At 37.5% G+C, this 22,422-nt stretch overlaps 3 protein-coding genes across 3 annotated transcripts in view; all 3 read left to right on the forward strand.

The window, feature by feature from the left end:
- Positions 1-14,029, forward strand: part of LOC137400906 (receptor-type tyrosine-protein phosphatase mu-like) — a 47,922-nt gene extending 33,893 nt beyond the window's left edge. The window contains exons 11-21 of the mRNA XM_068087246.1: positions 2,760-2,902; positions 4,000-4,175; positions 6,610-6,743; positions 6,985-7,124; positions 7,746-7,857; positions 7,982-8,096; positions 8,999-9,140; positions 10,060-10,214; positions 10,941-11,136; positions 12,640-12,855; positions 13,808-14,029. Of these exons, the coding sequence (XP_067943347.1) occupies positions 2,760-2,902; positions 4,000-4,175; positions 6,610-6,743; positions 6,985-7,124; positions 7,746-7,857; positions 7,982-8,096; positions 8,999-9,140; positions 10,060-10,214; positions 10,941-11,136; positions 12,640-12,855; positions 13,808-14,029 (1,751 nt within the window). The remainder of the gene's footprint in view (positions 1-2,759; positions 2,903-3,999; positions 4,176-6,609; positions 6,744-6,984; positions 7,125-7,745; positions 7,858-7,981; positions 8,097-8,998; positions 9,141-10,059; positions 10,215-10,940; positions 11,137-12,639; positions 12,856-13,807) is intronic.
- A 4,897-nt stretch (positions 14,030-18,926) lies between these two features.
- On the forward strand, positions 18,927-20,549 carry LOC137400907 (uncharacterized). The gene is made up of 3 exons (XM_068087247.1): positions 18,927-19,406; positions 19,575-20,186; positions 20,316-20,549. Exons 1-3 carry the CDS (start codon positions 18,927-18,929, stop codon positions 20,547-20,549), a joined length of 1,326 nt encoding a protein of 441 aa, XP_067943348.1.
- A 15-nt stretch (positions 20,550-20,564) lies between these two features.
- Positions 20,565-21,338, forward strand: LOC137400908 (putative protein CRIPAK). The gene has a single exon (XM_068087249.1). The coding sequence runs from the start codon at positions 20,565-20,567 to the stop codon at positions 21,336-21,338; it is 774 nt and encodes a 257-aa protein (XP_067943350.1).
- The last annotated feature ends 1,084 nt before the right edge of the window (positions 21,339-22,422 follow it).

Consider the following 22,422-nt stretch of genomic DNA (forward strand, 5'->3'; position numbering starts at 1 on the left):
CGAACACATGTGTCGTCACAAACGGTTAATGTACGACCACTAGCCAACTTGTCCGAATGTTTATAGTTTTGATAGATAGTACCGGCCTTTTCACATAGCGTCGTTCAGTTACGCTGCCACCGGCCAATTGTTTATCTTTTATCCCAATGCCTGAGCCGCCTCTCCATCAGCGGTCGTGAAGATCGCTGCGCCGTTTAGGAACTACGGTTAGTCCTTTTGCGAGCTAAATGCCCTGAATATAATCCTTCTGTTTGATAATTGTGGATGTATTTCTGTCATATTGCTGAGTTAGCTCAATCACGCATACACATTTCGCATATTTTCAATAATTTTCCGTTTAATATCAATTGTTATCATTTGCTTTTTCTTTGCATTATTTTTAATTTTACTGGCAAACCTTCGGTCTACGTGCAGTACTTTTAATTCACATAATTCTACACTGAAAAGCGCGCACAAAAACACGGTACAAAAGTATAACCTGAGCAGTTGAAAAATACAGATTGATGCTGTTGTCATAAACACCTCCGGCATACTTGGCAACTGACTCACGGGCTCGTATCTCAAACATGGCTCGTATGTTAGTGTTAAAACTTGCTTAAAAGCTGGCTCGTATCTCAAGTTTCTCGTACGTTGGAGCACTCGTAAGTTGAAGTATTACTGTATGTAGCTTTTAAAATCTTGTTATATAGAGCTACCTAAAGAATTGATTGTAGAAACATGTCTAATTTCTCCAATTTTCTCTTTCGGCATTTTCAGCTATAGCTATAGCTGGCTCTAGCTATAGCTAAATCTAAGAATGAAAGATTGCCTTTGTGCTGGATTTGGTCTTGGAACCTCCCGCTCACCAGGCAATAACCTAAACAATTAAGCTACGTGAAATGTGACTATATCTTTAGGCGATATGGGTCGTTATGTCAGTTAAAATATGTGTGTTAAAAATTTTTAACACATGTTAGAGTTAAAAATGTGTGTTACGCAACTTCATTAAAGTTTGCTCTAGCGGTTCTTATTAGTAAGTTTAGCAATACGGGTAGTAGCCTACTCAAATTAGTCATAGGCAATGTCTCAGGCCAATAGCAAGTGGTAGGCAACTACATTACCGGTCATTGTTTATAAGCTGTTTCGTAATACCCATGCATTCGACTAGTATAATACAATAACTACTTACATACATGTAGGAGTGGACTATATAATACTATAACCACATATATACATGTAGGAATGTACTATTTAAAACTATAACTAGATACAGTGAAACATGGATAACTCGCCCTCGGATATATCGAACACATGGTTAACTCGAATGGATTTGCTTGGTCCGTTCCCACGCAATGATAAATGGCTCTATATAACTCGACCTCGGCACCGTTAACTCGAACAGTTTTTTGCCGAATTCACAAACGTGGTTTCCGTTCAATTTATTTCGAAGAAGTTTCCACTAGTTGTGGAGCTGAGACTACTCGGCTTTCTTAACGAAAGCGCTTTTTATACGCGTATATTGTACATATAATTTCCCCCGTTCCGTATAATGGAACCGAAAAAGAAATCGTATAAAAATGATTAATAGGGTCGCTAAGACGTTCGCTTAGTTACGGCCAAGCTATAAACGTTAAAAGGTATTAGCGATAAAAATTTAATAAAGATAGACACAGCATGCAAAATACATATTGTAACAGTGATTATATGCGGATACATAAAGATAAAATGTCACAAATAGGCTCGTGGCTTGGCGTCCGCTACAACAGACATCCGCTTTACGATGGCATCACACAAGCAAAGAAAAGCATGGAAGCCTTCTGACAAACTTCAAGTACTCGAGGAAATCGAAGCAGGACAAAAGCTATCAGCCTTATCAAAAAGAGAAAATCTTCCAAAAAGTGCAGTGTCAACATGGATTAAACAAAAAGAAAGAATAAGATCGTTATGTGACCAAAATTCATCAAGGCTAAGATATCGTTCAACGTCGCACGATGATTTGGATGGTGTATTATTGACTTGGTTTAGACAAGTGTGTAGTGAAGGCATACCTATCGATGGGCCAATTTTGTTAGAAAAGGCTAACAAGTTTTTAAGGATGATAATAACTGTTTAAAATCTATTTCTACAATAAGTCACACTGTTGATCTTTGTCAAAAAAATACCTTGTCACAGACTACACTCGATAAGTTTTTTAAATGAAACAACTGATCAGATGTAAAGCATGCTTTTTTGCATTGGTCATAAATGTTTACTTATGTCCAGTTTTAAAAATTATCAGAAAGAATAGATATTTTTCTATTGGGCTGAGATTTGTTTGCAGTTTTAGGTGATGTGACTGACAAGACGTTTTAAGATTAAAATTGGCAAAATTGATCTCAAGTAACACACTCAGAAGAAAAAATGTCTTCTGAGCGTTTTAACCGCGATTAGGTTTTGCCAATTTTAATCTGAAAAAGTTCTGGCAGTCAGATCACCTAAAACAACACACAAATCTCAAGTGTATAAAAATATCTATACTTTCTGATAAATACTTTAAAACTCTACATCAGATGCTCTTTAACTTACAACAAACAACCTATACTTTAGTTGTATATATACATGTAGTTTGTATATGTATCTACTGATAAATACATTCACTTGTGACTGTGCTCTGATAACTTGAACGCTCTGATAACTCAAACACTTTCGCTCGGTCCCGTGAAGTTTGAGTTATCCATGTTTCACTGTATATACTTGTAGGAGTTGACTATATAATACTATAACTACATGTATACTTGTAGGAGTGGACTATATCAATGCCACACACATCACCGGCTATGCTAATAAGAGCTCTTACATAGCTACCACGTCCCCCTTCAATGAGGAATGTGCCCTGCAGTTTTGGCAGATGATCTATGACCAGAAGGTCTCACAGATAGTCATGGTATGTTTCTTCCACATCTGTTGCTTGACAAGATCTCACAAGAAAGCTTTTTATTTCTTTTTTAGGGAAAGTGCTGCAAATGATTTATTGATACATTACAGTCGACCCTTGAAAAAACAGCCTATTTTAGTCCAGATTTTGGATAAGCCAGACAAATTTTGTCATACCAGCTCTAATCAAAGTGCAGTTACATTCAAACAATTGATAATTAGTTTCTAATGCTTTTTAGCTAAAATTTAACAAGTTATTAATTTAAGAAACATTTATCTATTGGAGCAATTTATATAAATGTTGAGTAAGAGCGAACGCTGTTTTTCAATCATATTGTTTGCGCGCTATTCGACTTTCATGGTGGTAAATACATGTTTATTTTTATATTAGCTACAAATACGTGTATGTTAAAAAACCCGCAACATGAGTTAGCTAAATTATCAGATTAACAATAACAGTCATTGTTATTAACAATCATTGTTACTCTGATAACAATAAGTTATCAGAGTAGCAATAATATTCATTGTTATTAACAATCATTGTTACTCTGATAACAATAAGTTATCAGAGTAACAATAATAATCATTGTTATTAACAAGCATTGTTACTCTGATAGCAATAAGTTGTCAGAGTAACTTATTTAGTATTCAGTAATACAAAATGGCTGCAGTCCTTCGCATGTAGGAATAATAATAATAATAATTGCTTGCAAATAATTTGCTGTCTCGGGAATTGCTTAACCTTCATCGCTATTTTCGGAACTCAGAAATGTATATAGACCTATATACATGTATATAGACATACATATGGATAAATTGTTTAAACCGGACAATTGGCTGAACTAAATTACCCACCACCCCAGTTTGTTCGCGTTAACCAGGATTGACTGTACTTATTAATGTGATATATAAATTGGTGTTTTTATGGTATTTATTAATTATATTTAGTTTATAACATTTTTGTGCATGTGTATGCTTGTTGGTGACAAGTTGATGTGGTACTTTCATGTACAAATTATCTGATTGAAGTCCATGCATGTTATTATACATGCAGTATTGAAGGAATTATAGCTCGTTGTGTTATCATTTGGAGTTATCTGCTCTCAGATGACGAACATGATAGATGAGGGCATAGTCAAGTGTGTCCAGTATTGGCCTGAGCATGTTGGAGATAGAGAGGTCTTTGGAAATATCTCTGTGGAGCTCATTAGTGCGCAGACTTTCGCTAATTTCACAATCTACCGGATGAAGCTCTCGCATCAGATGTTAATTGCCCAAGCAAGGTGATTGTCATTACTCTATGTCCCTGCTTATAAAAACAGCCCTGACATCAGGAAATTTATAAGAATTCGCATGTAAGCCAACCTAAAAATCATAACACACTAGTGTTGGGCCGGTATCTAATTTAGTGCCGGATCGGATATCCTTGCACATTTTTATCGGTTTTCCCGGTATCGGTATCCTCGGTATTTACCATCTTCGGTATCCTTTGCCAACTAAGAAAGTTCGGTATTGTCGGTACTATTGTTTGGTATGGGGTTATCAGTGTGTCTTTAAATGGTTTAAACTTTAAATCATAACTGTCTCGAACAATTTTTATCGTTGTGCAAAAAGTAGCCTGTGCAAAAAAACATTCTTTAGTCAGCAGTATATTGTTACGGCAAAGAGACTTCTTGTTTTAGAAAGCCAAAAAAGAAAAGAAAGATGGAAATATAATTTTCATGATAGGTGTTTTTGTTTATTCTATTAAAAAACATAGTTATTGATACGAACGTTATGTATAATAAAGAACAAGTAGATAATGGCAAGGGGCCCTCTCTGTTAAATATACTGAAACAGTTTAAAAAAATCTTACTATCACATATTGTAATCAGGTAATGTAATCACATAATTATACGCAGTCCAATTAGAGTCCAGTCCCGTTAGAGTCTTTATACGTCCTCCCATCTGTGTAGAACTCACAAACCTTCGAGGCTGGTGGCATTATCAATGTAACGTAATATATTAGTAGATACAGTAAGCGTGGAAATTTTCATTGAATTTGTTTGCCAATGCGTGCTGAGATTAGCATGTTCGTCATGAAGCGTTTTAAAAATCTCTCCGGGTATCCGTATAACCATTTACCGGTAGGCTTTTACGGATAAATACCGATCATATCAAACCGGCCGCGGATACCTAGCTGTCACCGAAAATGATTGGTTTCCTCGGATACCGAGAATCCCTCGGTATCATTAAGAGCGGATAACCCAATACTGGCCCAACACTATAACACACCTTACATACCTATCAGAGCTAAAGGTTGCAGATATAGAACGGTATTTTTAAGCTTGGTACAAAACGTTTCTGATTGGTGAGTGAGTATTTGTATAATTAGTGTATCGTGTCTCCACTTAATCAAATGAAAACAATCATCTGTTGGCATTGAGCCAATGGAAAAATGTTTGCATGTTTTGCAAAAGTACTTTTTATATATTTTCCTTCTTTGCGATGATTAGACCCAATAAATCTATGTAGGTTTAACGAATTGTAAATCAATGGACTTCTAATGATTATCTATTGAGAAATAGTAGTATTAATAGTATTTATTTTTAACAGTAATAATAATGCTATAAGCTATAGTAATAGTGGTAATTTGTCTGACTCGGATAATGCTTAACTTGCCAACCACGGGAGTATGAAGAGAATGAAAAATTGCCCGAACGGATTCTGCAATGCATTTGTGGTATTTTTATGACATCAAATGATGCTAAAATGTTTTATGCTAATTAACTCGGTGAAATGGTATGCCAACTTATTAGTACAAGCGTCAAATATTTTGTTTTACCGAATATTTAATTATATCGGTCAGAAGGTTTGTTTAGTAGCGGAAGAGTTAATGGCAGTGGCAACTATTATTGTTACTGTTTATTTTTATTATTAACGTCATTTCATTTGCTTTCAATCAAAATTATGCGCTTATAAGTTTGGTAACTTTCTACGTTCTAGAATCGGGTTGTATGCGAAGAGTTGTGTTTTTAACACTTCTATTGGTCTGTAGAAAAGTTATGATTTGGGAGCTTGTTTTACATCAATATTCAAAGTTTTGCTAGTTTTTCATCCAATATGAAAATTAAGCATTCTCAACTCTAACAAAGAGTTGTTTTTTAATGCTCAAATAAATAGACCCTTAATTAAATCAGTAGATTCACCAGAGAAAGCCCTTCCTTCCTTGAATTCTAATAATTTTTATTAATAAAAGTTAGATCAAGCCAGTTATAAATTGGTGATAGAAGAGAACATGTATCACGTTTCAGTTCGTTTAATGAGCCATCCTGCTGGGCCTTTGTTTGGTTGAGAGGCCCTTGTTTTAAGTTGTGTTCACATGCATAAAAATATGTTATTTTTATACCACATGACATACACATCTCTTTGTTTTTTAAAATTTAGTGAACTCGCAACTCTTAGGCTATGTATTGAAAAACTAAAATGCGTTATCTAGAATCTATCAAAGTTTTACACTGCTCTGGGAGGGTTGGGTCCTCTGCAAGCATTTGGCAGGCTTGACCTGGCTAGTATTTATCCACTTCCCGTGGTGCCCCATTTAAGAGGAGTTGCCTTCTTCCAACTTTATTGGCTGCCTTATACCATTTCAATCATTATATCTAGTTGGAAACAATAGTTCAATGGAAATCGACTATGTCGCATTTGTTCACCTTGTGATCTCTGGCACATTTGCAGAGACATTGTTCAGTACCACTACACCGGTTGGCCTGCTCATGGGGTACCACATACTACATTTCCAATCCTTGACTTCAGACTAGCTATTCGTTCCGTTGAGAAGACAAGTCCTCTCGTTGTACATTGTGGCACAGGTTTGTATAGGTTATATTTACTAGTATGCTATAGCCAACTGTTCATAATTAGGGATGTGTTTGTACTTCATGTGTTTGCTTCTATCAAAACAGGACATTTCCGTGCAAAATGTATCACAATTAGTGATACTTATCTAAAATTTAAAACAATCTTGAATGTAAACGAGAAGCTGTTTACATTCCAGTTTGTTTGGCAGTGGTCTTTTATCTCTCCTAAAATGAGTCTGTTCCTGGTCCACAGGCAGCAGCACTACAGGATTCTTCATTGCGCTTGACTACCTTATAGCTGAAGCAGATGCAAATGGAAACAATGTCAACGTGTTTCGTGTTGTCAGTCATCTTAGGGAGTCGCGCTCTTTCCTTGTCAGAACTCAGAAACAGGTATGGGCCCTGTTCTCATTTCTTATTTCGCTCTTACTCGCTCTACAGAGGGAGCTGTATGTTAAGATATTAGATTATGTTGTTTATCAGCATCATTTCTTTATAGCCGTAAAGGAAAGTGTGGCTGCTGCGACATCTCACAAACATTAAAATAACTCGAATGCTTTAAGAGATATTAGCTTAGTGATATCAAGGTGGTACTGAATACTCCTTATGATTTGAACAGTAGTAGGTGTTACATACATTTCATCTAAGCTGACATTGAGTTTATTTGACATAAAGACTGGGTCCCATTAGATATCCACACACTGTCAGGATTAACACTGGTCAAATGAGATGAAAAAGTTTTGCGAAACTAAAAATTTAAATTTTTTATCATATATCTTGCATCCGTATTTGCAAGATAGGCATGCAAGATGTTCATCGGTTTCCTTCAGATTCACTAATGGTTTGAATCAATCTTAACCAATCACTAGCTTAGCAACTTACCTTACAACAAGAGAAAACAACTCTTGACCAGCTGATCAAACTGGTTTACACAAGCAGAGTGATTGAAAAGACATAGTCAATATTGCTAAATAGACTGAGATCTGATGACAACTATCATCCATTCTATTGTAGTATCTTTACATCTATGATTGCCTGTTCGAGTATCTCTTGGGTGGAGATAAAATTCTATCACGGGGTATCAAAAGCAAGTTTCGACTTCTTTCTAAAGCGAGTTATAAGTCAGGTAAGAAATTGTTTTGCTCACTGGTCTATCTGTAACCACTCAAATTGCTGTCTAGTCAGTCAGCTGACAACTTCCTGGTTAATGTCCTCCACTTCCAAGCTGTAGTTACATCCCGTTCTGTTAGGTCAAAGGTATTTTGCTGAGGAGATGAAGAGACTGAACAAGTTTACCCCCAACCAAACTAAAGATGACCTCACAGCTGCCTTGCTCGAACCCAACAGGTTCAAAAATCGTTACAGGTATGTGTATCATAGCAGCTCCATGTCTATGGTTTGATATGAGTATCATAACTCTATGTCTATGGTTGCAGTAAGTAGTGTTGGAGGATGCACCAACAAAAGTACACACAAAACTATTTCTTAGATGCATAAAGAGCTCAGTCTATTGCGTAATAGAGCACCATGATTTAAGATGTAACTTGTTATAGTATTTCCCAAGCTACACATGTGAGTTCATTGAAAGTCTGCATGGCTGTGATTTGTTATTCAAAGTGGTACAATCATAGTCAATCTGCACGTTGCCATGACACGACATCGTGCAGATTGGTGAAGAAATGAGAGTTTAAGTCTCAGTTGAAAAAATGAGAGTGTGTTAATAGGTCCTCCATGTGTACTTATTTTTTATCCACTGAAGGTTTGTTTAATGGGAACTAGTGACTACTTATGGACTCATGAGAACTAGTGACTATTATGGACTCATGAGAACTAGTAACTACTATGGTCCCATGAGAACTAGTGACCACTATGGACTTATGAAAACTAGTAACTACTATGGACTCATGAAAACTAGTGACTATTATGGACCCATGAGAACTAGTGACTATTATGGACCCATGAGAACTAGTAACTATTATGGACTTATGAGAACTAGTGACTACTATGGACTCATGAGAACTAGTGACTATTATGAACTCTTGAGAACTAGTGACTACTTATGGACTCATGAGAACTAGTGACTATTATGAACTCATGAGAACTAGTGACTACTTATGGACTCATGAGAACTAGTGACTACTTATGGACCCATGAGAACTAGTGACTACTATGGACTCATTAGAACTAATGACTACTATGGCTGAGCAAGTCACAAAACAAAACTGGTTGAGTATTGCTAGGTTGTTCACTTTTCTTCCTCTTTACAGTGATGATGTGAACATCTTGCCTACAGATCTGTATAGAGTCAAGCTATCCCTAGAGCATGGCACTAGTGATTACATCAACGCTGTCTACTTGGATGGCTACCACCAGTCTAATGCCTTCATTATCACTCAGACACCCCTTAATGTGAGTAGAGGTCAAAGTCTACTCCATGTCACATCTTGTACGGTTTCTCAATCACTCCATATTTTGCACCATTCTCTCATAGGTAGTCAGATAGTAAGAACTAGAAGGATGTATTATCTGTAACCTTTTCTGGGATGAATTCTGATTAAGTCCACACTGAAACTACTTATGTGTTGGTATCAGTTTTTACGCTTTCATCGTTGCTGGTCTGGTTCAGGTCAAGGTCGCTGCATGCAGGCAGAAATCATTAAAAGAGCTCTTAACATTTGTAATATAATAATAACCTAATATAATATATAATAACATTTGTAATATAATAATAACCTAATATAATATATAATAACATTTGTAATATAATAATAACCTAATATAATATATAATAACATTTGTAATATAATAATAACCTAATATAATATATAATAACATTTGTAATATAATAATAACCTAATATAATATATAATAACATTTGTAATATAATAATAACCTAATATAATATATAATAACATTTGTAATATAATAATAACCTAATATAATATATAATAACATTTGTAATATAATAATAACCTAATATAATATATAATAACATTTGTAATATAATAATAACCTAATATAATATATAATAACATTTGTAATATAATAATAACCTAATATAATATATAATAACATTTGTAATATAATAATAACCTAATATAATATATAATAACATTTGTAATATAATAATAACCTAATATAATATATAATAACATTTGTAATATAATAATAACCTAATATAATATATAATAACATTTGTAATATAATAATAACCTAATGCAAAATTAATGTTTTATTGATAATCATGGTGGTTTTTTCTTAGACATTTGCGATATAAATAATTGAAGCTTCAGGCAGTGCGAATAGCCTGTATTCCATGTTATGACAGGAGACGGTAGTAGACTTTTGGAGGATGGTTTATGAACAAGGGGTCTCTACTATAGTCATGATGGATGGTATTGACCTTCAGGAAGACACTTGCGCCGAGTACTGGCCTGACCTTCAGCAGCTTGGCCTCGCTGACAGTAATCAAGTGTACAAGTCGTAAGTTGCCTGTTATTGGTCACCTTTCAAAGCTGATGTAAGTATGGTTGTTCAGGGTTACTGGATTGGTGATTTTTATGTGTGTTACTGGGTTTATTATTGTGAGTGCAACATATTTTCTCTTTAGTTTCTCAGTGAAATTTTCTCAATCGCAATTTTGGTTGCCAACTTTCTAATCTCCAGTTTTTATAGTTTTCCGTATATCAGTTTGCCAAGAACAAGGCGATTATGGAATATATTGAATATTGGCAGGCGTTATAAAGTTCTCGCTTTTGCAAGCATAAGTGTTATAACTAGCAAGCATAGGTCTTGTAACTAGCAAGAATATGTGCTGAAATTAGCAAGCATAGAAAGTAATTAGCATGCATGGGTGCTGCAATTACCAAGCATAGCAAGTAACTAGCAAGCATGGGTGCTGCAATTACCAAGCATAGCAAGTAACTAGCAAGCATGGGTGCTGCAATTACCAAGCATAGCAAGTAACTAGCAAGCATGGGTGCTGCAATTACCAAGCATAGCAAGTAATTAGCAAGCTTTTTGCAGAATGTATTTTCAGTTTTCAAAATGTACATTACAAGGTATTATTTTTAATAGATTCATATGCAAAGATCTTTTTACCTTTTATCATATAAAACCGATGCTGCATATCTGGCCCACTCTGCGCTTAGAATGTTCAGAAACTGCAGAAAGGAAATTCAACTATTGGTATTTCCTATGTGTCGGCAGGTATGGAGAGTTTGATGTGCAGCTCTGCTGCACTCAGCAGATTACGGATGTCTGTGCGACGAGGGAGATGATTGTGACAAACAGACTTCAACCCTCTGAGCCCAGTAGACACGTGAAACAGTTCCAGGTACTTGACTGGTTCCTACTCAATCGCCCTAAACCACCCAAGTCTGGCAGGCATATGCTCAGGCTAATGGTAAGTGGATTCGCTAAATATTTTCCAAGTTTATTTTAACCTGAGCAATAAGTGGTTTTAGCAAAATCCGCCAAGCTGACTGACCTGTTCCTGGCTGTATACTGACGTTATTCTTGGAGTTGTCTCTCTTTGAGCAACGCTGCGATATTCACTAATATGGTCTAGTTCGTAGCAAAAGAAAGCAAGTGTTTGCCAACCATGAAGATGTTTGAATAAAACTGATCGCTCTATTGTTCAATTAGTGGTATATCAGCGCTTGAGACATTTGTTAGCCTCAGTTCCAAAACGCCTTTTCGTACAAGAGATCTAGTCTATGATCAGTTGGTCTTTTATTAACCAGTTATTTGTAAGCACCAGGTCAGTGAAACCGCCTGAAGTTGAACATGCTAAAAATGCCACTAATTGTTAATCAAGTACTGATAGAGGTACTAAAATAATCGTTGGTTTACATTTGTGATTAATTTGCGCCTTTGTTTTACCTAGATTCCTTGTTATGTTGTTATCCTAAGGCTGCCATTATATGGGCAATGCTACTGACTTAACATTCATATATATGTTTTGCAATATGCTGCTTAGGGCTGTGGACTGGTATGAAAAGTTCAGGCGCTCCTAGCTATGAAACTGAATAATCCAGACTTTTAGCATTTAGATGCACCGAAATATTTGAGGCTCATCACATCACTGTTAATATTTTGGCATATGACAACTCTTACTCTGTACTTAGCACTCACTGCACCACTAAAAACTTGCTCTGAAGCTAGCGTAGACAGTTCCAGTTAGATCATTAATTTTTTAACTCTTTTTCAGAAAACACAAACCTGGTGTCGGTCAATTAGGTGAAGCATTCTGTAACATTAGACGTAAGGCTAACTAAATTAAAATTTTGGCACCACTATTAAATTAACTTCTGAAGATGCTATACTCGACAACAATCAGAGAACTTTATATGGTCAAGTAGCTGTAATTAAAAGGCTTGTGAGCATACCAGGACAATGCATAGAATGTAAATCTATTGAGAGCCTTGAATCACAATTTTACAGGTTAATACGGTAGATTAGATAATCCATAAGAGATAATCTCTCTTGTAGCTACTCGGAAGTCATTGTAAGATCATATTACTTCAGCACACTGATTACGCATGCTTGCTTTAAGGGTCTCGTAAGTGATGTGTTCAGAGTAATCACAGTGGATAGCTTCTCTAGACACTGGCCACGCTCCGAATTGAGATGAGACTTTTCTTTGATTTAAACTCTACAATCTACATAACGGCCAGCGTAATTTCAGTCTGTAACTGAGGCAGTTGTTTCCTGCTGTTTACAAATATATAGTCTTTTGGAGTTGTCTGGTAGTTGCACTTGAGTGATTATCATAACCTTGGTCAGGTTGTATAGAGTATTGATTTCAGGGTGAGATAGAAACAAAAACAATTAGGTTATGCCAATGGTTGAACTATTATAGTGTTCATAGTAACCTTATGATAACCTAGTCTCATTACATTTGCAGGAAGAGGTAGATGAGTGGAAGAGGTCTGTTATTGCTACCCACAACCAATCTTGTTCCAGCCCCGTAGTTGTCCACTGCCTTAATGGAGCCACGCATAGTGCCGTGTTTCCAGCCGTTTCCTTCATCTGCGAAAAAATGGACGCCGAAGGTCACGTAAACATATTCCTTACCGTAAAGGAAATCAAGCATCGGAAAAAGGATGCTCTGGTTTCTAAGGTTTGACTCTTTACATTAACGCTTAAATACGACAAATCTTCAGTGTTCAATGCTCTGCTTTTTCTGCATAGTAATATAAATCAACAGAGGGTAACCCTAGTGGCAAATAGAATGATATGTTTATAAGTGGAGCCTTGAACTTATTGCTGGGGAAGCTAAAGGAGCTCTCAGGTTTCATAAGAGTAGATATACAGGTTGGGGTACGCCTGAGGTGCTCAGGTTTTTTTGGGGGTTCACATTTGTAGGAGAATTACAGTAGTCTTTTCCTTGGTTAGTCCGCAATAACTGATTTGTTTTTCCTCTGTTTACAGTAGATAGATGTGCGCGTAGCCGTGTATCAATAAAAACTTTCACCTGAGATATTTATAAATCATTTAATATTTCTAGGCTGCGGTAATCAAATGCTTATAAGAAATGCATCATTTGTTGTGTGCTGAAGTGTTTTATTGGATAAAGTAATCATTATCCAATATTTTAGTTGTACATTATACATTATTTAGTTGATTGCATTTCACTGAAAGCAGTAAATAACTCCATTTGATTATTCTGTATTCAGGGACATTTGTTTTCAAAGTTTTTGGGGTATGAGTATACACAGAGAATCCCGACTGCACCCTAAGCATAAATTGGTTCAAGTTAATAAATCACTGCTACCTGCGGACCTCGACACATTTATGGATGCTAATCAAGTTTAGTATACCTTCATAGAAGCTATTGTTCTATGAAGCTATTATGCCTTTACAGCTTCATAGAAGCGATAAAAGCATAATGCTTAAATTTATTACCAAATAAATTTAGTTAGCAATTTATTTATTACTAAATCTGTTTGAGCCAGACTTTAAACCAACTGCTTCAGTCTTTTTTCAAACCTCTGATTATTTGTAGCTTATGTCTTGCTGTCGACAAGCCAACTAAACAAAAGCAGTTGTGATACGCTGATTATGTGTTTTAGCATCAGTACAAGTACTTGCATACAGTACTGCGGGATTATCTCAGCCGTGATATGCCAGGGCCTGGAGGTGATCACTATCAGCAGCATCATGCGCATAGACGTAGAGATGAAAGCAGCTATAATAATGATTCGTATGAATCGTACAATGACGATGACTATAGCGATGAGCAAAGTAAACTGGAACAGCTGAATGGCGGGGATTTTCAGTACAAGTCTTACTAGATGAGCATCCTTACAAACTCCTTGAGGCTGCTTCCAATCTAACTATCTGGATATTACTACCTGACCTACACCTAGCTATCACTACCTGACCTATACCTGGATATTACTACTTGACCTACACCTGGCTATCACTACCTGACCTATACCTAGCTATTCTACCTGACCTTCAATTGGCTATCACTACCTGACCTATACCTGGCTATTACTACCAGACCTTGACCTGGCTGTTTTGACATGGTCTAGATATGGCTTATATTATTTTGCATATGCAAACAATCGTAGCTTAACATTTACCTGGCTGTCGTGACCTAATCTATACTTGACTATCGCTACATGACCTACACACGGTTATTCCTACCTCTCCTAAACCTGCCAATCATGGCCTATACTTGGCTACTATAACCTGATCTATACTTGGCTGTGATTACCTGGCTTGTACCTGTGTTATTACTACCTCTCCTAAACCTGCCAATCATGGCCTATTCTTGGCTATTATAACCTGACCTATACTTACCTGGTCTGTACAAAGCTATTATGGCCCATCCTATTATACCTGGCTATCACGGCCCATCCTATACCTGCCTATCATCACCTGACATATACATGTACTTAGCTATTATTATCTATTAGTGTACACTTCTAGCCTTTGAGTGTAGATGAATCAGTAGAATGAGCTTTCCTGTCTTGCTCTGTTAGAGCCACCTTCCATAGTTTATAATCCTAGAGAAGTTCATGAATTCGAAGAGTTGAAGTTAAACTGTTGTAATGAAATTCTTTCCTTTCCATATTTTAAATCTAGAGAATTCTGTTGAGTACATCACTAACCATCCGTAATCTGTACATTTGTTAGGTTAGTTAAATCTCATAACTACCTTTTGACTAACAAATCTTACATTCAGGTCCGGACCAATTTATGCAGAACTATTGCTGCTTTTTCTTGCATTATGTATTTTGCTGCAAATCTAATATGATACAAGTATTATTATATTCGCTTACTTGTCAGTTTATTACTTATTTTACTGTTCCAGTTGGTCTCTTGTAGTGCACAGCTATAGAAATACTCATATTTGGAAGTTATCTCTTCTTTGCCTCTAGGATTTCCTTAATTTTCTTCCACTTTGTATGCATAGAGCATGTTTATTTTCTTACTTTTGTTTCTATAAAGTTACATCATTATTTTTGTTTAAATTGAATTTTCATTTGTCACACTTTTCACTCTTTTGGTAGCTGCATCTATTTTATGCACTTTTGTATGAAGAGTTCGATATAGTACTGTATTGAAAATAAAAACTATTGGAATATGCAGGTCCCTATTTCAGCATATTCTGCTATCCTTTGCACAGTCGTTAGATATACAAACCCGATTAGTACTCGATGAAAGATAGTATGGATTCAGGTAACTACTGTTTCGATAAGAACTGCAGGCATAGATTTTTAAACAATCTAGGGCTTTGCAAGTTTTTACATTTTAATGAATATGTACTATTTTAGCGAAGGACTTGCTAATTTAAAAGATGCGACAAATTGAGAGTATGTGCTATTTTAATTTAGAATATATAATGTTTCAATAGAGCGTGTGTATATGTCTAATAGAGCGTGTGTATATTTCTAATAGAGCGTGTGTATACTTCTAGTTCTAATAGAGCGTGTGTATACTTCTAATGGAGAGCATGTACTATTCTGATACAGAGTTAGAGCTATTTAATAGAGAGTGTGCTGTTTTAATAGGAATATGTATTTTATAGAACAATGATATATACTACATGTACTTTAATAGAGAGTAAGTAGGTATCAACCTAATAGAAAGCATGCAGGATTTTAATTAAGGCTAAGTACTAGGTTAAATATGATAACCACATGAATTCAATTAGTATTTACTGAAGCTGTGTCTAAATCTGGTTATTTGAATATTTAAAAACTAAATCTGTAGCAATTTGAATCAGTTTTCATTTTATTTGCTTGAGACAAATGCAATAATCTGATTTTTTTTAAATGATTTGGGCTATGAATTTGATAGTAAGATCAAATTGTTGACAGACATTTTGCCATGCAATTTTTTGAAAGATAGTTGATCGGTTCTGAAACAGAGGTATGCATGATCTATCTATATATAAATGAGCGTTTGTCTGTAGTCTGCCTGTCCAGTTATAGTGATAAAATATGTACAAAGAATCACTTCAAATCACAAATCAAATCACTTCGCACTGATATTGAACTAAGAAACCCCAGTTTTATAGACAGACAGCTAACCATTAGGCCATCATGCCATACTATGGCATAATTGTAATACTTATTAGACCTGCCAATCGTTAATGATGCAAAAGAAAAATATGCCCAAATATGCGATTATGGCCTTGTAATGATTAAACACACAATTATTCCAAATCATGGCTTGATGGTAGAGCGCCTGGCTTCACATCCGTGCATCTGCCAAATATATAGGCTTGAATCCTAAAAAAGTTGTAGTCTTTTTGCCTAACGCTGGTTTCAGACGGAAACGGCTCTTATTATAGTAAAGATCTAGATGACCTTAAATTGCTAGCTTAAATTACTCAAATTAGGGAGAGAAACCTAGCCAATGGCTACTACATTACCTGCTACTGTTTATAAACTGTTTTGAATTTTGAACGAATGCGTAGCATAAGAAGTAAGACATGTTTTTAAACAATCTGTTTTAGCTCTGCCTTGCGCTTTTAAATATTTGAATTATGTTTTGGCTAGATACAAACATAAAAACGAACACCTTCATTTGAAAGTTACAATGGTAAATGTTGTATACGTTGAATAGAACTAAATTTTCTGTGCAAGAAACTTTATATGAGCCGTGCAACGCTGGGCATTTAGTTGTTATGGGTAAATATGGAGAAATTATGTTATGCATAACTTATCCGAATCCACACACAACATCAGTGTTGAATTTGCTTTTCATTTCATTCTATTTTGACTATGTTCAGTTTTGTGAACCTTTGCTTTGTCATGTGGGAACTAATTTGATTATTACTGGTTCAGGTAGAGGTGCAGGTGTTAAGCTGTCGTAAGCGGTACTAATATTTACCAGTAAAAGTTAATTCTTTATTTTATAAGTTCAACAATAAAAATACACAACTAACCAAATTCTAAACAATAATATTAATGACAAAAGGTTAAAATGGATAATAAAAAATACACCCTTACTTGAACAGGCGTCCATATTTGCTCGCTCGGTCTTGTTTGGCTGTGAGTTTCGATAGTCAGATGAAAGTCATGGCAATCCTTGTATGTGGAGGCTTGGTAGTTGAGATAGGGGAAGTAGAAGAGGATCAGCTGATGATGGCGAAAGAGGCTCATTAGGTAGAAAAAGAATAGAGGCTTCAGAGGCAGGGGAAGAGAGAGAGAGAGAGAGAGGCTCTAGAGGCAGAGGAGTGCACCTCAGCAGGCGGAGGGAGCCTCAGCAACCCAGAAATAGATGGATTGACCGGGTAGACAGACAGAGCTTGAGTCATTGGAGCTATTCTCTTTTATAGCTGTTCTCTGTTAGCCTGTGAGAAGGTGTTTAGGCAATCAGGTTCTGTTCTTTATGCTGCAGAGGGTTAGCAATTGAGTGAACTTGTCTTAATTCTGAGAGTATAAGTTATGAGAGTATAATGATTGGAAATGATGACTAACTCCGATTGTCTTGGTTGTGTCTGGTACAGGTCTGATATCTTTTAATGGTTTCCTGGCATGTTAATTGATGTCCTTTTCCTCATGGGCTCTTTCACAGGAGGTTTCTAAGCTGGTTGTAGATGAATATATGATGACTGTCTTTATTGCTGGTCCTCTAATGCATTAGGTGTCATATGCATTGTAATATTGTGTATGTCTCCGGTGTTTAGGTGTTTCTCGATTATGCTATCTGCTTTTGCTACTACTTCTATGCAACACGGTAGTCGCCTAATATGATATTGGTATTAAACTATCGGCATAACGCTAGTTGCGATGCTCTGTCGATGGCAATGCCAATCTATGGACATTTTGATAATAAAAATTAATCGCAAAATGACAGAAAAAACGGTATGAAAAGTAGGCCTACATATCTTAATTTGATATACTTTTAATACATTTAATATCTTAATTAATATTGTAATTAACAGCTAAATGTCCCTGCCTTTCGCTAATTTGAGAATTATTGTAATTTTCTGATGAAATTTGGTTAATTTGCAGTTTACAGTTACTTGATGTAATAATAACAATAATATTAATATAACTTGTTAGAAAACGAGTAGTGCCTAAAAGTTTTATAATAATATTTTAAAAATCACTTTCTGTTTGGTTTTTAGGGTTACTATTTCTGAATAGGTAGCGCTACATGGTATGTTATACCTTCTTGTGCTGGCAAAGTAAAATGGGACAAATGCTAGCTAAGCTTACCCTCAGGGTATCATATCTGTTACATTATTGTCACATTTACGATTCTGTTGTGATCCCGTGATTACCGAACTAACGTCGATTACCGTGATAAGTGAAAAGAATCAGACAACCGACTTGACAGCTTAAATTAATTGAACGCTGCGCTTTCAGGTCAAGCTATTGTTGCCATCAATTATTCAAGGTAATCCCAATAAAGTATGGCTTGTTTAGTTTTAATATTTCCTGTTTTTTTTCATGTAACCAGTATACCATAAAATGTTATACTGAAGTCAGAGTTTACAGAAAGTTTATATGTTGCTCTAGTGATGATTAAATAATGTAGTTTGCGCATGGGTAGTGGTGAGAGATGTAGATGATAAAGTAAGATGATGATGAAGTAGATAATGAAATACCATAGTAGATGATGAAACAGAGCTATTAACAGGCATCTATTAGAGGGCATATACCTGTGTGAACTAAGGGGGCACCTATTAGAGGGCATGTACCTGTGTGGACTAAGGAGGCACCTATGGGAGGGCATGTACCTGTGTGGACTAAGGAGGCACCTATGAGAGGGCATGAACCTGCGTGGACTGAAGAGGTACCTATGAGAAGGCATGTACCTGTGTGGACTAAGGAGGCACCTATGAGAGAGCATGTACCTGTGTGGACTAAGGAGGCACCGACAAAAGGGCATGTACCTGTGTGGACTGAGGAGGCACCTATGAGAGGGCATGTACCTGTGTGGACTAAGGAGGCACCTATAAGAGGGCATGTACCTGTGTGGACTAAGGAGGCACCTATAAGAGGGCATGTACCTGTGTGGACTAAGGAAGCACCTATAAGAGGGCATGTACCTATGTGGACTAAGGAGGCACCTATAAGAGGGCATGTACCTGTGTGGACTAAGGAGGCACCTATAAGAGGGCATGTACCTGTGTGGACTAAGGAAGCACCTATAAGAGGGCATGTACCTATGTGGACTAAGGAGGCACCTATAAGAGGGCATGTACCTGTGTAGACTAAGGAGGCACCTATGAGAGGGCATGTACCTGTGTGGACTAAGGAGGCACCTATAAGAGGGCATGTACCTGTGTGGACTAAGGAGGCACATATAAGAGGGCATGTACCTATGTGGACTAAGGAGGCACCTATAAGAGGGCATGTGCCTGTGTAGACTAAGGAGGCACCTCTGAGAGGACATGTACCTGTGTGGACTAAGGAGGCACCTATAAGAGGGCATGTATCTGTGTGGACTAAGGAGGCACCTATAAGAGGGCATGTACCTATGTGGACTAAGGAGGCACCTATAAAAGGGCATGTACCTGTGTCGACTAAGGAGGCACCTATGAGAGGGCATGTACCTGTTTGGACTGAGGAGGCACCTATAAGAGGGCATGTACCTGCGTGGACTGAGGAGGCACCTATGAGAGGGCATGTACCTGTGTGGACTGAGGAGGCACCTATAAGAGGGCATGTACCTGCGTGGACCGAGGAGGCACCTATGAGAGAGCATGTACCTGTGTGGACTAAGGAGGCACCGATAAGAGGGCATGTACCTGTGTGGACTAAGGAGGCACCTATAAGAGGGCATGTACCTGTGTGGACTAAGGAAGCACCTATAAGAGGGCATGTACCTATGTGGACTAAGGAGGCACCTATAAGAGGGCATGTACCTGTGTGGACTAAGGAGGCACCTATAAGAGGGCATGTACCTGTGTGGACTAAGGAAGCACCTATAAGAGGGCATGTACCTATGTGGACTAAGGAGGCACCTATAAGAGGGCATGTACCTGTGTAGACTAAGGAGGCACCTATGAGAGGGCATGTACCTGCGTGAACCGAGGAGGCACCTATGAGAGGGCATGTACCTGCGTGGACCGAGGAGGCACCTATGAGAGGGCATGTACCTGTGTAGACTAAGGAGGCACCTATGAGAGGGCATGTACCTGTGTGGACTGAGGAGGCACCTATGAGAGGGCATGTACCTGTGTGGACTAAGGAGGCACCTATGAGAGGGCATGTACCTGTGTGGACTGAGGAGGCACCTATGAGAGGGCATGTACCTGTGTGGACTAAGGAGGCACCTATAAAAGGGCATGTACCTATGTTGACTAAGGAGGCACCTATAAGAGGGCATGTACCTGTGTAGACTAAGGAGGCACCTATGAGAGGGCATGTACCTGTGTGGACTAAGGAGGCACCTATAAGAGGGCATGTACCTGTGTGGACTAAGGAGGCACCTATAAGAGGGCATGTACCTGTGTGGACTAAGGAGGCACCTATAAGAGGGCATGTACCTGCGTGGACTAAGGAGGCACCTATGAGAGAGCATGTACCTGTGTTGACTAAGTTGGCACCTATAAGAGGGCATGTACCTGTGTGGACCGAGGAGGCACCTATGAGAGGGCATGTACCTGTGTGGACTAAGGAAGTACCTATGAGAGAGCATGTACCTATATGGACTAAGGAGGCACCGATAAGAGGGCATGTACCTGCGTGGACTGAGGAGGCACCTATGAGAGGGCATGTACCTGTGTGGACTAAGGAGGCACCTATGAGAGAGCATGTACCTATATGGAATAAGGAGGCACCGATAAGAGGGCATGTACCTGCGTGGACTGAGGAGGCACCTATGAGAGGGCATGTACCTGCGTGGACTGAGGAGGCACCTATGAGAGGGCATGTACCTGTTTGGACTGAGGAGGCACCTATAAGAGGGCATGTACCTGCGTGGACTGAGGAGGCACCTATGAGAGGGCATGTACCTGTGTGGACTGAGGAGGCACCTATAAGAGGGCATGTACCTGCGTGGACCGAGGAGGCACCTATGAGAGGGCATGTGCCTGTGTGGACTAAGTTCTTAATCAAATCAAGTCTTCAGCGAAATAACACCATTTACAACTGGAAATTGACTGACTGGGAAGCTTTCGAAGACTGATTAGACAAAAAGGCAGCTGACAAGTTATATACAATACAAACACTAGAATTGCCTGAAGAAGTATGGAATGCCATGCTGGCGATATTATAAAATGCAAGAGATGAACCATTCCACTACTCAAGTAAAACGGTCATAATAAGCTGTATTGGAAACTGGAAATGACCAGACTCTCTTACATTCCAAGAAAGACAACAAGAAACTTTAAATATTTAATAGATCAACCTTTGAAAATGGAGACCTCTTTGAGGATACCAAACAAAAAATGCTATTCCTACGCACAGGCTATTACTACCTCTCCTAAACCTGCCAATCATGGCTTATAATTGGCTAACATAACCTGACCTACACTTGACTGTGATTACCTGGCCTGTATACCTGTGTTATTACTACCTCTCCTAAACCTGCCAATCATGGCTTATACTTGGCTATTATTTCACTGATGCACTCAATTAAGCAAACACTGAATATCTGCAACAACAAACAGGTACAATAAATAATGCCAAAAACTTTTGATTCAACTTTAAAAGAACATTTTATAAACATAAAGACCAAAGGATTACCATAAAGACCAAAGGATGACCACACTCATCAATAGAAACAAATCACAAAATAGAAGATCTATTAATAGACGATTTTAAAACATTCATTTTTAAAAAATTTCAAAACACTGAATGGGCGAGAAAGTGGAGGCTTTTCTAAAGATGCGCAGTGGTTCCGATAGTCTGTTTATATTTATTATCGTCTGACCACCTATTCAGAAACAGGATCGATATGCAAGCCCGAAGCATGTAGGATTGGTAGTGTTTAAGCTCACTGGACACTGTCACATGGGTCTCCACAAGTATCGACTGGGCATGATGTACTTGTCACAACATAAATCTGTACATCATCATGTATTCCATTGCAAGATTGCAAGACATACGAGTCACTCAGGAAGAGAATTGATTTATCGGTAGAAAACATAAACTTAAATGAAATTGAGCTATTCTGCCAAGGATGGTAACGTAACAATTTCAGTAGAACACTGACAAAATGTTCAGGGTGTTTCTATGGTGGCCACCTAAAAGTACTGTGGCAATCGCCC

This window comes from Watersipora subatra, chromosome 7 (assembly GCF_963576615.1).
Source record: "Watersipora subatra chromosome 7, tzWatSuba1.1, whole genome shotgun sequence".
NCBI lineage: Eukaryota > Metazoa > Bryozoa > Gymnolaemata > Cheilostomatida > Watersiporidae > Watersipora > Watersipora subatra.